This window comes from Pneumocystis jirovecii, assembly GCF_001477535.1.
Source record: "Pneumocystis jirovecii RU7 chromosome Unknown supercont1.20, whole genome shotgun sequence".
In the NCBI taxonomy this organism is placed as follows: Eukaryota; Fungi; Ascomycota; class Pneumocystomycetes; order Pneumocystales; family Pneumocystaceae; genus Pneumocystis; species Pneumocystis jirovecii.
The window spans coordinates 22,538-36,884 of record NW_017264794.1 but is presented as its reverse complement, the minus strand read 5'-3'; the positions used below and the strand labels follow the sequence as shown (position 1 = coordinate 36,884).

The following is a 14,347-nucleotide window of genomic DNA, read 5'->3' as shown; positions in this document are numbered from 1 at the left end:
TAAATCAAACGATAAGTAAATTAGCGTCGAATCTTTTACATAAATAATTAATATTATATATAAGCAATTACGAATCATAAAAAATATGTAAAATTGTTATTTTTTCTATGAATAAATCAAATAAATAAATTTTCTATATTAATATATATATATATATGTATATGATTATATTGTATTCTAAAAAATTTTATTATTAATTTTGTTAAAAGGTATTAAGATATAAAGATATATTAAATTAATTATATAATATAATTTATAAATTAATTTTTAATAATTTAATTATTAAAAAAGACCTGCAAAATATATGCAAATAATCTTAAATATAATAAAAAAGAAAATGATATAAATTTTATTAAAAACATAAAAATAAAGATAAAATCAAAATTATTATTTTATATATTCATTTAAAATATATATAATCAAAATTTTGCAAATTCCTATTTTTATAGATAAATTATTTTTCTAAAATAATTACATCTATATTATTAAAAATCTTTAACATATTAAAAATTAATTATAATAATATATTAAAATCAATTTTTTTTTCAATAGATTTTGATATAAAAAAATAATTTTAATCATTTTATTCTGTAATTAATATGAATATTTATATAATTTTATAAATGAAAATATTTAAAATTTCAATTCTAGAAAAATATTTATTATGAATCTTAGTAAATACTATTTGTCTATTTTTAAAAAATAGAGATGAAACTTGATAATTTCTGAATTTATTCTTCATTTAAATTATATGGATTGCTTTAATTTTTAAAATCTCGACAGGCTTTAAATAGAAATACTATAAAAAAATTATAGAAATTAAAATACACAATGTCTTTAAAAAAACCTGCAGTAAATCTAAATAATATTACTATTTTATCAATATTCAGTTTAGGTTTTCTTGTGCGAATTATTTTATTTAGAAATAAAAACATTATATCTTTATTAAGCAATCGGGTTGAGATAGCTACAACGGTTACAAGTTATAAAAGACGTATAAAATTTTTGAATTTTTTTATTTTTTTATAATTATTTTAGTCAAAGAAGGTCTTTTTCTTTATGAACATGGAATTTCTCCATACAATGATAACTCATTTCATCATGTTTTATTTTTTTAATATATCATATTTTTTATTTATAATTTTAGACACCCTTATTACTTGCGCTATTTTCAGTAATCAGGCTCATTTCTAATTCACAATTTCTTGTTTCATTGCTTTATACAATTATAGACTTGTTTTCTGCATGGTTTCTTTTGGATTTAACAAATTCTACAATTTTAAAAGATCATTCTATAAATCCTTGGATGAAATATTTTACAATCTTTTCGTAATATTTCATTTTCTTTCTGTTGTTTTTTACTATTTATAGATTTCTTCTTAATCCTTATTCTATTGTTTCTTGTGTAGGAATGTCAACTGCTATTTTCACTAATTGTTCTATATTTGCTAGTCTTTCTTATTTGCAATGCAGTAAATTTCAACTATATAATTATACTTATTCTAATATTTTAGGAAAATCTTTACAATCTATCTTTTTTTTAGCTATAGCTACTTATTTAAGTTTTTACCCTATTCTTTTACTTCCACCATTAATACTTATACTACACAAAAACAATACCAGAAAAACGAATATAGTATTCCTCTAAATTAGTTGAAGTTTAATAATACGTAATTAGTCTACTACTAAAAGCATTATTTTATTTTTTGCTGCATTATTATTATTATTATTATTAAGTTTCATTACAACAGGTTCTTGGGATTTCTTATCTGCAACATATGGATTTATGTAATATTATCATATTTATATTTATTTCCTAGTAATAACTATAGACTACTTGCGCCTGACCTTACACCTAATGTTGGGCTTTGGTGGTATTTTTTTACTGAAATATTCGATTCATTTAGATTATTTTTTACTTCTATTTTTCAATTGCATTTATTTATCTATTTGGCACCATTATGTATACGATTAAGGTACATTTCTAATAATTTATAACTACTTTTTTAATATTTTAAGAAAATACCCTTTTTTTATAATTATTATATTATGTGGAATAATGTCTATTTTAAAACCATATCCATCAATTGCAGACGCTGTATTATTTATGTCACTATTTCCACTTCTTCATCCAATTCATTCATGTATTATAATAGCTTTTCAAAATAATACTAATATCTGTTGTAGATATGCGTTATAAATTTGCAACTACGTTGTGTTTTTTTTATTGTAGTTTTCTAGGCCCTATTTTTTACTATCTCTGGATAAATGCTGGTTCAGGAAATGCCAACTTTTTTTATAGCATTACACTTGTTTGGAATTTCAATTTAAGCATTATTGTAACAGATATAGTTTTTGCAATATTAAAAATGGAATTAGAAATAGAAAAACCAGATATGAAAGGGGTTGATGTAATCCAAATAAATTATTAACATAAATACTTTGATAAGATTTTGTAATCCGATTTCACAATTTTTCCTTGGAAATTTTTGATTAAAGATGGTGAAATTTCATCTTCAAGGTATCTAATGATATATTAACTTTTAAAATAATAAATATTTAAAATAACCCTAATTTTTTATAAAAACATAATGCACGTTCATTAGAATTAAATACAGTTAACATAGCTTTTTGAAGCCCCAATTTTAAACCCAAACTTTCCATAATATTCATAAGATGATATCCTATACCAGATCGATGATATTTCTGCATAACTTGTACTTCATAACTAAAATATGTAACTTAAAAAAATAATTCTTTTAAACTATATACCAGTAAATAACACACTCGTCCCCTTCAATTACTATTTGATAACTTAAAAACCCAACAATATCATGTTGACCATCTTTTCGAACAATTATATATTTAATATATTCCTCTCTCATTTCTTTAATTTTTCGTCTAGATGACCATCCCATAGATGATTTTTTATACCTTTCAGTATATTAATAAAAATTATACAATAAAAACAAAAATTTACATTTCTTCCAAATTATTTTTTACAAGCCGAAAGCAAGTATATATATCATCTTTTTTAATGTTTTTTATATCAAATAATTGAATATCATATACATCATTACTAATTTTATTATTTTTAAATTTAAAGTATACTTATATTTACTTCTTGAAATTATAAATTTTATTATAAGGTATAAGATTCCTAAGAGTATTTAAGCAAACATTATTTGCTATTTCAACAATATTGTTTTTTTGAACTTGCTTTTCTTTATTATTGTTTTTACTTTTTACTAAATTTATTTCCTTCATATTTTTTAAAAACTAAAAAATTATATATAATTTTTTAAGGCCGTGGTAAGTATAAGGCTTCATGGTGTAGTGGCAGCACATGGGATTTTGATGTATAATATTCCCATAACCCGAGTTCGATCCTCGGTGAGGCCTTTAAATTCGGGAATATTTCATGTTTGATTAAAATCTTTAATGTCATTACTAAATTAGCTGTTTTGTTTTAAAAGTTAATAAGAAATAGTTAGGAGTTTTTAATGTTATGCAGTTTTCAAAGATACTATTAAAACATAATTTATTTTTCATTTCATAAATTTTAATAATATATTAATAATTTTTTAAATAGTTAATTTTTATTTAACGTTTTCGATTCAAAATATTATACATACAGTATGACAGACTTAGAACTTCATGTTCATCTTCCTGGATTTGACTTACCATCTATTGATCCTTATTGTTTAAGTGTAATTTGTTATTTACAAATAACGACTCCTGGTTTATATAGTCTAATTTATTCTAATAATGATACTTTATCACCAACAGGTATAATTTTCCAATGAAATAATAAAATAATTTAAAAATAGGAAAATTGCCTGCTCTTAGGGATTCAGGGACATGGATTGGATCTTGGAATAATATTATAAATTATTTAAAGCAAAAAGGGTTTGATGCAGATGATTTTTTAACAGATATTCAAAAAGCTGATATTATTGCGTTCGAATATATTTCCTAAAGTTAAAAACTAACTTTAAAAGGTATGAATCACTTATTCATGGATTTGGATTTGATCTTACGGTAAAATAATATTATTAAAGTATTTTGTTTTAAACATTAAAAGCTATTCAACATTTATGTCGATGATGAAAATTATTCAAATGTTACTAGACCACTTTATTATGAAAAATATTTTCCTTTTTCAACTTCTTATTTAACTCTTATGTATACTAGAAATTTTGCAAAAAAAAGAACAGAATATTTTAAAATAAAGCAAACAGTTCCTAAAGAAATAAAAAGTCATTCAATTTTTCAATATCATTTAAAAAACACATCTTATGATTTTAAGAAAGAGGCTAAAAATCAAAAAGTAAATCAATTTCATATAATTTATTTAATAACATTAATAAATTTAGTTAAAAGTATTATCATCTAATTTTTATAGATTATTAGCTTCTAAGCTTTCATCTCAACCATTTATATTCGGTGATCGTCCTACTTCTCTTGACTGTTTGATATTTGGTCATCTTGCATTGCAGTTTTTTCCAAATTTTCCTAATTCTATATTATCTGAACACTTAAAGTCTACAGAACCATTGCTCGTATCTTATTTACATCGTTCTTTTTCTATATATTTTCAAGAAAACAAACCTTTGAATATCAAAAACACAGAATTAAAATATTTTTCAAATATGGCAAATATCTTATGGAATAATATTACTATACTTAGCCCAGTTATTCGATTAAAGGAACTTATAGGTGTTAATAATACAGAAAACCGGAAAAAATTTCTTACTATTTCTATTAGTATTTTGTGTTTTATATCATATATTTATATTACTGGCATAGTAAAAATAGAAATTAAAAATCAAAATGAAAATAATTCAGAAAAAGTTGATGAAACTTTAAATAATGATGTAGTTCTATAACATATTATTATAATATATTATTTTAGATTAAAATGTTATACAAAAATTTTTAACAAATTAATTTTATTTTTTTTAAATATTAAAAAATATTTCAATCATTTTTTTTATAAATAGTTGATTAATTTTATAAATAAATTAACATATATTTATTTAAAAATGTAAAATTTATATAATACGTATAACCAATAATTTTATATATTGTAATTTTTATATTTTTGAATAAAAGATCTTAAAAAATTACATCTTAATGGCATAATAATTACAAAAAACTATTATATACTATATATTCAAATAATAATGAAATTAATTTAAATTGAAAAATTGTATAATAAATATTTAAACTTTTAAAAATTTATATAAAGGTATATCTATATATGTATATTTATAATATTTACAAGATTAATAAATTAAATAATTAGAATAAATCTTATATATATTATTTTGGAGTTTAAAATATACACCAAAAATATTCTAAAATTTAAACATGTCGGTTTTGCTGTTTCTGATATTCTATAATTAATTCCTATACAGTATTAACACAATAAATATAAACTTATAATACTTGCTTCTTGAAAATGATCAGGAACTTTAGAATGTTTTATGTACTCAGCAGTAAATTCACCTTTACCTTGAGTACTTGCTCGTAAATCTGTACTATAACCTTTTACATATAAATATAAAATTAAATTATAAACTAATTAAATTACCAAACATATTATTTAGTGGAATTTCTACATCAACTGTAAAATCGTCAGATCTAATGTCTGTATTTAATATAACAGCTTTTTTTTTATTAAGTCCATTAATAATTGCACTTGAAAACTCATTATCAGCTGTAACACTTAATTTCATAATAGGCTCAAGAATAATAGGATTTGCTTTATTATATGCTTCTTTAAAAGCATTAAGAGTTGCAATATGAAAAGCTAATTCTGATGAATCAACAGAATGTGCAGCACCATCCTCAAGTACCATACGACACCCTTTAACTGGAGACCCTATTAAAAGTCCACTTTTTAAAGCATCTTTAAACCCCTTTAAAAATTAATTAAAAACATATAAAATTTTAAAGCAACTTTTTCACATGCAGGTATAAAATTCGTTGGAATATTTCCACCTGTAACGGTACTCAAAAACTCTATATTTAAATTTGAAGGATCACCCTCGATTATAGGCTCTATATATCCCTCTACTTTACCAAACTGACCTGCACCTCCTGTTTGTTTTTTATAAGTACTAATATTAATTAAAAAATAACCACAAATACAGAAAATCATACTAGTTAAAAGTAGATCTAGTTGTAATAGTTTCTCTGTATGCAACTTGAGGTTTTCCTAAAATGCATTCAACATTGTACTCTCGTTTCATTCTTTCAACATAAATATCTAAATGAAGTTCTCCCATTCCTGAAATAATAGTTTCTTTGCTTTCATGATCGAATCTAACTTTGAATGTTGGATCTTCTTTTTGAAATTTGCTAAGAGCTTTTGAAAAATTTGAAGATTCTTTTCCTTTTTGTTTTAAAGATAATGAAATAACAGGTTCGGGAACAAACATTGATGTCTAATTAATATTACAAGAAATAAGAAATAGAAAATAACTACCATTGAATATGTTAAAGATTCATTAGCAAAAGTATCACCAGAAGCACAATCAATACCAAAAATAGCGCAAATTTCACCTGATCCTACTTTTTCAACATCCTTTTCAAATTAAATAAATTTCATTGCTAAAAACAACTACTAACCTCCATTTCATTTGAATGCATTTTAACAAGACGAGGAACTTTAATTTTCTTTCTTGTTTTTACATTAATAATATAATCCCCTCTTTTTAAAGTTCCTTGGTATACTCTAAGATATGTAAGTTGCCCATACTTACTTTCTTCAAGTTTAAAAGCTAATCCAACAAACTTTTCTGTATCATATGGAATTAATTTAACAGGTTTTTCATTATCTGAAACATCTAATGCAATATTTTCGACTTCAATAGGTGAAGGTAAAAAATCACAAATAGCATCCAAAGCAGGTTGAATAGCTATATCATTAAGAGCAGAGCCCATGAGAACTGGTGTAAACTTATTATTTAAAGTTGTTTTACGTATTGCATTATATATTTGTTCTTCAGTAGGCATTTTCTCTTCAAGAAATAATTCAGCAATTTCATCATCTATATTTGCTAAAGTTTCAATCAATTCTGCCCTCTTTTCTTCAACCAAATTTATTATGTCATTGGGTATTTCATCCTTTTCGACTATTTTAGTTCTAAAAAAGTCAATGATCTATAAGTTATAACAAACTATACCCTCTATGTCCTTCATTATATATTGCTTTCATTTTTATAATATCGAAAACTCCTATAAACCCAATATCATTGAAAATAGGCACATGTATAGAAGCTGCTTCAATTTTCAATTTATCTTTTATTTGATCAATTACTCTCCATGGATTTGAACCAATGCGATCCATCTAAGAGTATATTACTATAAGATAACAGGAGAGATAGTTTATATAACTTTATTAATAAATGAAATACGAGGAATGCCATATCTTTTCATTTGTTTATCAACAGTAATAGTTTGACTCTTATTTTTTAATTATATTAATTAAATATTTTATAAAGCTACCTGTACACCTGATACGGCACATAATACAAGCACTGCGCCATCTAGTACTCGTAAAGCTCTTTCAACTTCAATAGTAAAGTCAATATGACCTAGATTTATAGAACATTTTATAATAAACAAAGTTTTTACCAGGTGTATCAATAATGTTAATATAATATTTTTGTTTTTTACCATCTTTTTGTTTTATCCAATCACAAAATGTTACTGCTGACTGAATAGTTATGCCTTTTTCTCTTTCCAAATCCTTTACTATGAAAATTCTAGTTTATAAAAAAGATTTTTTATTACCATAAAATCCTAAATTCAATTAGAATATATAAATAAAAATAGATATATTTACCATTTTTGCACCAATATTATCTTTTCCTTTAACTTCATGAATATTTTTAATTTTTCCTGTATAATAAAGTATACGTTCTGTAAATGTTGTTTTCCCTGAATCAATATGGGCACTAATTCCTACATTTCTTTGCCATTTTAAGCGTTCTACAAATTTAGTTAAAAAAACAAAAAAGAAAGTTACCTATACTATTTTCTGTAAAGTCTTTGTTTTTTTGATTTAATGAATTTTTAATAAAATTTAGACAAGTATTTTTTGTAGATAAATGTTTTAATTGAAATATATAGGGAATTTGATTATTTGATATACCAAATATTGGAAAAAAAAAGAATTTATAAAATCGATAATGGATTTTGAAACATTGAGTTTTCATTCTATAAATTTATATAATTTTTATTAACATTTATAAATCGATATTGAAATTAAATTCTGAAACATAAATTATAATAAATATATAGATCTAAAAAGTTTTTATAGAAATTCTTATTATACTTTTATAATAAGTAATCAATAAAATCTAATAATGCTTTAATTAAAATAAGTACTTTAATAATTTAGAAAAACTATATACTTTTTTTTTTTAAAAAAATAATTTCATCATTATATTTCTTTTTTAATAATTAAGTTTAACCTTAACATAAACAATTTTTTTATACAAATCATACTTTTTATAAGTGGTTAAAAGTGCAGGTTTAGTAAATGATTGGGAATTATCTATATCCGACTCTATAATAACTTGATCTTCTGTAAAATTTTTAAAAATAGATTCATCTTTTCCTTCTAAAGGAAATATAAATTTATTAATCTAAGTAATAATTTTAGTAATAATATTGAGTTAAAAAAATTACCCTTTTTAGTAAAAAATAATAGTTTCTGGTAGAAACAAAGGACAAATTAATACTGAATTCATCTTTATTTCTTAAGAATTTTTACTTAGTTTTAATATTCTTACCTCTTTCAATTAGATCTTTTGTTTTCTTTTTTTTCGATTTCTGTATTTGTTCTTTTTGTAATTTAAGTATAATCAGAGGCTTAATAGCATCCATAATTTTCTAAAAATATATATTTATAAAATAGTGATTTTCATTTTAAACATACTTGATAAAGAATATCATCAAAATGTGAAATATCTGAAAAATTTAAAAGTAATCGCATTTCAATTATTAATCCTTCAAAAATCTGTAAATACCGACGATTAATTGTAGAATATGACATAGAAAAAGAGTATATGTAATTAAATAAGTTAAAAGGACCTTATAAATAATATTTTATCTTTTCTATCTTAAATAAGTTGTCAAGTTTTCTTAATATTTACTTACGTATAAACGAATCTAAATAAAAATAGATATTTTATAGATTTAATTATAAAAACTAAAATAACTAAAATTTATATTTTATATTAGAATTCTTATTATAAGTAAAAAATACAATTTATTTTAAAAATGACTTAAATAAAAATAATTAAAATTATAATAAGTATATAAATAAATCTAATTATATAAATGATAGATTTTAAAAAAATATTCTTTATTCTCGTTCAAACATAAATATTAAAATAAAATTTTGAAATTCCGAAATTAAAAATAGAAGAAAAGCATATTTTATTTTTAAAAAATATCCATAAATATTCATATTTCACTTTTAAAAATCTTAGATAACTTAAATATCTTATAAACTAAGATCCAATATTTTAAACAAAAAAGTTAATCATAAAAAACAAAAACTAAAATGCTATAGTAAAAATATCAATAAACAAATTCAATAATTATTTTGTTTTCTATTATATATATAATAATACATTATAATACCTAAAACTTCCCAAACTGTTTTGCTGTTTCTACTTCATTATGTCTCTCAACTCTTAAAACATTAAAACGAACAGTTTTTGAAAGTGGACGACACTGCCCCACTGTAACAATGTCACCTTCATTCACACGAAAAGCTGGTGATAAATGTGCTGCAAAATTTTTATGTCGTTTTTCATAACGATTATATTTAGGAATGTAATGAAGATATTCTCTTCGGATAATAATAGTCCTAGTCATTTTAGTTGAAACAACAGTTCCAGTAAGAATACGTCCACGAATCGAAACATTTCCAACAAAAGGACATTTCTTATCTATACTTCCATATTAGCTCAAGACAAAAGATTATAATAACTAAGAATAATGACAGGAAAAAAGCATTATCTAGAGCAAAAATACTCAAAAAATGCAATACAGATCATCAAAACTACAAAATTTTCTATAATTTCCAAAAAAATAACTTTTTCACCATCATCATATTTACTAACCAATATATTGCCCTTTTATAGCCTCTTTAGGTGTTTTGAACCCAAGACCAACTTCTTTATACCATCTGCGACCTTTACCAGATTTTTTATGTAATATCATTTTTGAATTCTGAAAAACATGTCTAAAAAATATTACTTTTAATATATCTATATTCACTAAAACAACTTACGGCTGCTTCTGAAAAGCACGTTCAGACTGCAATACAAGCTCTGGCATTTATCTGACTTTAAAACCAAATAACTTTATTAATAATTTGAAATCAATAAATTGTCGACAAAAAATAAGTCACGTTTAAAATAAATTACAAATTAGGGTTTAACATTAAAATACATGAATTTAACTTCTTTTAAAATTCATCACATGCAGTAATCAAAGCTTTTATACCGCCTGTTAAAACTTTATCTAATATAATTTTCGATATCCTAGAAACATTGACATTCCCATAAATAACATTAATATCTATAAAATCATTATTGCTTAAATTAGGATACTCATAAACAATTGAGTAACGAAGTTTAAATGTCACAAAAATTTTCAAAAAATATAATGGCAAAAAAACTTTTGTAGTTATTTCTAACAATGGTTGACCATCTTCAATTGTCAAATTATACAACATAGGATATCGAACTTTAAGTAAACAAAATTCAGACCATATTGAAGTTGCAATATACCATATACGAGATATAAGTGGTAGTGCCTAAATAACATTAAATATATTTCATAAACTTCATATCGCATCTACTTCTTTAATTGTACATTTTTCTAGTATTTTTTCCAAATAATGAAAAAAGAACATTCTGATCTAAAATGCATTAAAAACAATTAAAGATTTCAAAAAATCAAACCTTATCTTTTATATCTTCATTCCATTTTATTGATACATTATTTTGAATAAAATTAAATGTAGTTTCAATAACACCTAAATATATGAAAACTACAGTATCTTGAGAAAATGATTTTGCTTCCCACCCTGTAATGGTTTTAAGGGTTTCCAATGTTCTTTTAATATTTTCAATTTCTTCTTTCTCAAAACAACGATTAGCTTCAGTTGCTTTTTTATATTCTTCAATTTCCCGATCTAATATTATTTGTTTTTCAGACAATTTATTTAATTGATTATCAATTTCATAGATATTCTTATTAATATCTTCAATTTTCTCTACATTCCTTTGTATCTCTTCATTAACTCTAGATATACTAGACCAAACTTCTCTCAATTCTTTTTGATCACATTGATTAATTTCCTCTTTAATCATTCTCAAATGGTTTAACTGTTCCTTTAAAGACTCAAACTTCAATTTGATTAAAGGAAAACATGTGTTTAAAACAGGTTTGATATCATTAATAATTAACTCATCCTTAAGACTATATTAATCATTGATTCAAGAATAAAGATAAACATACTTTCTTTAAACCTTCTAGGTTATTTTGTAACCCTTCTTTCAAACCCAAAAGTAATTTATCTCTCCACTCATACCATATACCTTTAGCATAAAGTCTCGAGTAATTCTTAACTAGTTTAAATTGTCCATCCATAATGACTCGAATATCGTGAGTAGCAGATATATATTCTCGAAAAAGCAAAGGGTTTTCTTCAGAAGTATCTTCTTCGATTTTATTAATCACTTCTTTCCCTTCTTCTATATATTTTTGAAGCTCTTTACAACTCTTGAAAATATTAGTATAACATATGAAACACTTAATAACATACGAATTGGTATAATTCAAGAACAGGAAGTGTAAGAGATGCAGTATAGATTAATTCTTTCAAATTAGGAGGCTTTGGAGCTAAATAAGGGAAAAATGTAGTTTCTCTTCGTTTCGTAGTAGTAAGCCCATCTAAAAAAGATATTGAAGTTATTTTCAAAAACTCCGTCAAAGTTATTGGTGACAAAAACTGTAGATAAATAAATATTTTTCAGTAAAAAACAGAACAACTTACATTATTTTCATCTTGCATCTCAACTAAATGATCAGAATACTCATTTTTCTTAAAATTAGGACTATTATTGCAATTTTTTTTTACTGGACTAAAAACATATATATTATTTAAAGTATTCTCACAATTTCTTTTTAATTCAGATCCAGAATCTTGAAAAGTAGCACTTTTTAAAACATTTTGAATAGCTAACGACTGTGACAAAGTATCATTCTTTTTAGGTGTTAATTGAATAATACGACTTTTAATATCAAAATCATTTAAAATAGAAGTACATACTTTAGCTACTTCATTCTCCCACATTGATTTCTTCCCAATAACAATTTTATTAGCTGGACTACCTAATCCTGCTAATTTCATTTCTTCAAAACCAGACATACTTTTTCTACTTTTTAAAAGTTCTGCAGCTTTTGGAGATCCTAATTGAACTGGCACAGAAATGCCACTTATGCGACGTATATTATTAGTATTTAAAGCTTTTTTGCCAAAAAGAGCATCTATAGCTAAAACTCCATTACGAAGAATTCTCTGTGGAGATTTCAATTTTGTATCAAATAATTTTGTCATATCTATATTAGAAGTAATATCATTACATTGATCTGAAGTACGTGTTTCCTCTTTTTTTTTTGAAGATAAATTATTCACTTCTAAAACATATGGAACGGTCTTAGTAAGATTCATATCAACTGTATTATCGTCATCATAAATAACTGCAGACTTATAATAATCATCATGTAAAAAACAATTAGAAGATGAATCACAATAAATCTTTTTTTGTATTGAACTTGATTTTCTTTCCGAACAAACACTACTAAAAGTATCAGAAGATTCTTTAATCTCCCCATTTACAGATAAAACATTTCCAATAGCAGTTGTGAAATCCATAGTTAATCCTAAAAAAATAAGAAATATTTTTTTTAAAAATAATTATATACCATCTTTTTGATCTATTTCATTTACCCTTTTCAAAATAGTTCCAGCAATCTCAGCAATATCTTTATCTATATATTCTATTAACTAAAATATTATTTAGGAACAAAATTTACCAGAATCAATATCATTATTTAAAAATTTAGAATCAACTGAATTCTCTAATTCCATAAATCGTATTCCTAAAGATTCAGAAAGTTGATTGTTTTCCTTAACAAAAATATCTTGATTTTCATTTGAATTAGAATTTTTATCAGACTGTAAATGAAAATTAATATGATCTATGGCATTTTTACTTGCATGAATCTTTCCAAGAGCTAATGTTAAATCCATTTTTACTTCCTCTAAACTATTTTTTTCAAATGATGCATTATCAACTATTTCTGTTGAATGAGCAGTGAAATTTTCTTTATTTCCTTGAAATATAGATCCAGGGATCACTTTAGTTAAATCCATAGTTTTTTCTGCTAAATCTTCTTCAAATACAGAACCAGTAGCAGTATTAATCATATTTACTGTTATTTCATCAGATTTTTTTTCCTCAAACACTGATTTAGAAATTATCTCAGTCAAGTCCATAGTCATTTCTCCATCAATATCTTTAGAATTTGAGTTATTTTTATAATCAAAAAAGTGATCTTTAGAAACACTTTCTTGAAAATTAAAACAACATGCATCTTCTACCATTTCGGAATCATGTTGATTTAAATCATCCAAAACTTTATGTCCTTGGGATATTGGGACAGGAGAATTTATATATAATCTTGACGACTTTACAGGAGAAATACACTTTATAGGTGATGGTGTTTTTGGAGAATTATTTAATAAAAGTGATTTTTGATATTTAAAATTTCTATTAAAATTAATAAAATGAACAAAGAAATTTGTTAAAACCGTTTAATTGGTGATAATAAAGATTTTTGGTCTGAAAGTAAAGATGATTGACTAGAAGGAGTAGAATTTGGTGACCGAAATTCCTGTTCTTTTTCAAACAATCTAATTTTATTAAAAAGAGAAAACAAATAAAACAAAATAAAACCTAACAGATGCATGGCTTGCAAAACTAACACGACGATTAAGACCTTTGAGTTTCCGAGATTTCTTTATCTCGTCATTTCCAGAATCGTTTTCAGCCTCTTCTTTCAAAGCAACCTGCATTATACCTATAACAGTATGATTATCCATATCATTTTTAGATGTTGAATCATATGAACAATCTGAAGAATATAAAGATCTTTTTAGTATACCCTTATTAGGTACCTACTTATCTATTAGAATTCTAATTAAATTAAATAAATTAAGAATAATACCGTCAATGTTGATTTTAAC

General features: G+C 23.5%; 7 protein-coding genes and 1 non-coding gene across 8 annotated transcripts; 3 read left to right on the top strand and 5 right to left on the bottom strand.

Annotated features, from left to right (window-relative positions):
- Positions 1–831: 831 nt before the first annotated feature.
- T551_03659 (GPI-anchor transamidase subunit GAB1) lies at positions 832–2,432 on the top strand (the record flags this gene model as incomplete). The annotated part of the gene is made up of 9 exons (XM_018375922.1): positions 832–994; positions 1,039–1,103; positions 1,148–1,329; positions 1,372–1,472; positions 1,515–1,636; positions 1,679–1,788; positions 1,833–1,976; positions 2,020–2,144; positions 2,188–2,432. 9 exons carry the CDS (start codon positions 832–834, stop codon positions 2,430–2,432), a joined length of 1,257 nt encoding a protein of 418 aa, XP_018227870.1.
- A 61-nt stretch (positions 2,433–2,493) lies between these two features.
- T551_03658 (uncharacterized protein) lies at positions 2,494–3,267 on the bottom strand (the record flags this gene model as incomplete). Its single annotated transcript, XM_018375921.1, has 5 exons — positions 2,494–2,540; positions 2,589–2,728; positions 2,773–2,934; positions 2,981–3,079; positions 3,122–3,267. The coding sequence occupies 5 exons, from the start codon at positions 3,265–3,267 to the stop codon at positions 2,494–2,496; spliced, it is 594 nt and encodes a 197-aa protein (XP_018227869.1).
- A 55-nt stretch (positions 3,268–3,322) lies between these two features.
- Positions 3,323–3,402, top strand: T551_05050. The gene has a single exon. It is a non-coding gene; the product is annotated as a tRNA-Gln (tRNA).
- A 236-nt stretch (positions 3,403–3,638) lies between these two features.
- On the top strand, positions 3,639–4,889 carry T551_03657 (uncharacterized protein; the record flags this gene model as incomplete). The annotated part of the gene is made up of 5 exons (XM_018375920.1): positions 3,639–3,789; positions 3,831–3,960; positions 4,002–4,041; positions 4,085–4,330; positions 4,377–4,889. 5 exons carry the CDS (start codon positions 3,639–3,641, stop codon positions 4,887–4,889), a joined length of 1,080 nt encoding a protein of 359 aa, XP_018227868.1.
- Positions 4,890–5,422: 533 nt separating this feature from the next.
- Positions 5,423–8,228, bottom strand: T551_03656 (translation elongation factor G; the record flags this gene model as incomplete). The annotated part of the gene is made up of 12 exons (XM_018375919.1): positions 5,423–5,550; positions 5,597–5,924; positions 5,966–6,125; positions 6,169–6,452; positions 6,494–6,592; positions 6,637–7,153; positions 7,194–7,357; positions 7,405–7,473; positions 7,516–7,604; positions 7,645–7,759; positions 7,856–8,001; positions 8,045–8,228. The coding sequence occupies 12 exons, from the start codon at positions 8,226–8,228 to the stop codon at positions 5,423–5,425; spliced, it is 2,283 nt and encodes a 760-aa protein (XP_018227867.1).
- Positions 8,229–8,383: 155 nt separating this feature from the next.
- Positions 8,384–9,070, bottom strand: T551_03655 (uncharacterized protein; the record flags this gene model as incomplete). The annotated part of the gene is made up of 5 exons (XM_018375918.1): positions 8,384–8,399; positions 8,521–8,660; positions 8,704–8,765; positions 8,808–8,907; positions 8,954–9,070. 5 exons carry the CDS (start codon positions 9,068–9,070, stop codon positions 8,384–8,386), a joined length of 435 nt encoding a protein of 144 aa, XP_018227866.1.
- A 593-nt stretch (positions 9,071–9,663) lies between these two features.
- Positions 9,664–10,365, bottom strand: T551_03654 (40S ribosomal protein S11; the record flags this gene model as incomplete). The annotated part of the gene is made up of 3 exons (XM_018375917.1): positions 9,664–9,974; positions 10,149–10,270; positions 10,319–10,365. The coding sequence occupies 3 exons, from the start codon at positions 10,363–10,365 to the stop codon at positions 9,664–9,666; spliced, it is 480 nt and encodes a 159-aa protein (XP_018227865.1).
- Positions 10,366–10,495: 130 nt separating this feature from the next.
- T551_03653 (uncharacterized protein) lies at positions 10,496–14,203 on the bottom strand (the record flags this gene model as incomplete). Its single annotated transcript, XM_018375916.1, has 10 exons — positions 10,496–10,846; positions 10,892–10,951; positions 10,995–11,507; positions 11,554–11,817; positions 11,861–12,046; positions 12,092–12,981; positions 13,024–13,089; positions 13,135–13,871; positions 13,913–14,014; positions 14,058–14,203. The coding sequence occupies 10 exons, from the start codon at positions 14,201–14,203 to the stop codon at positions 10,496–10,498; spliced, it is 3,315 nt and encodes a 1,104-aa protein (XP_018227864.1).
- Positions 14,204–14,347: the final 144 nt, after the last annotated feature.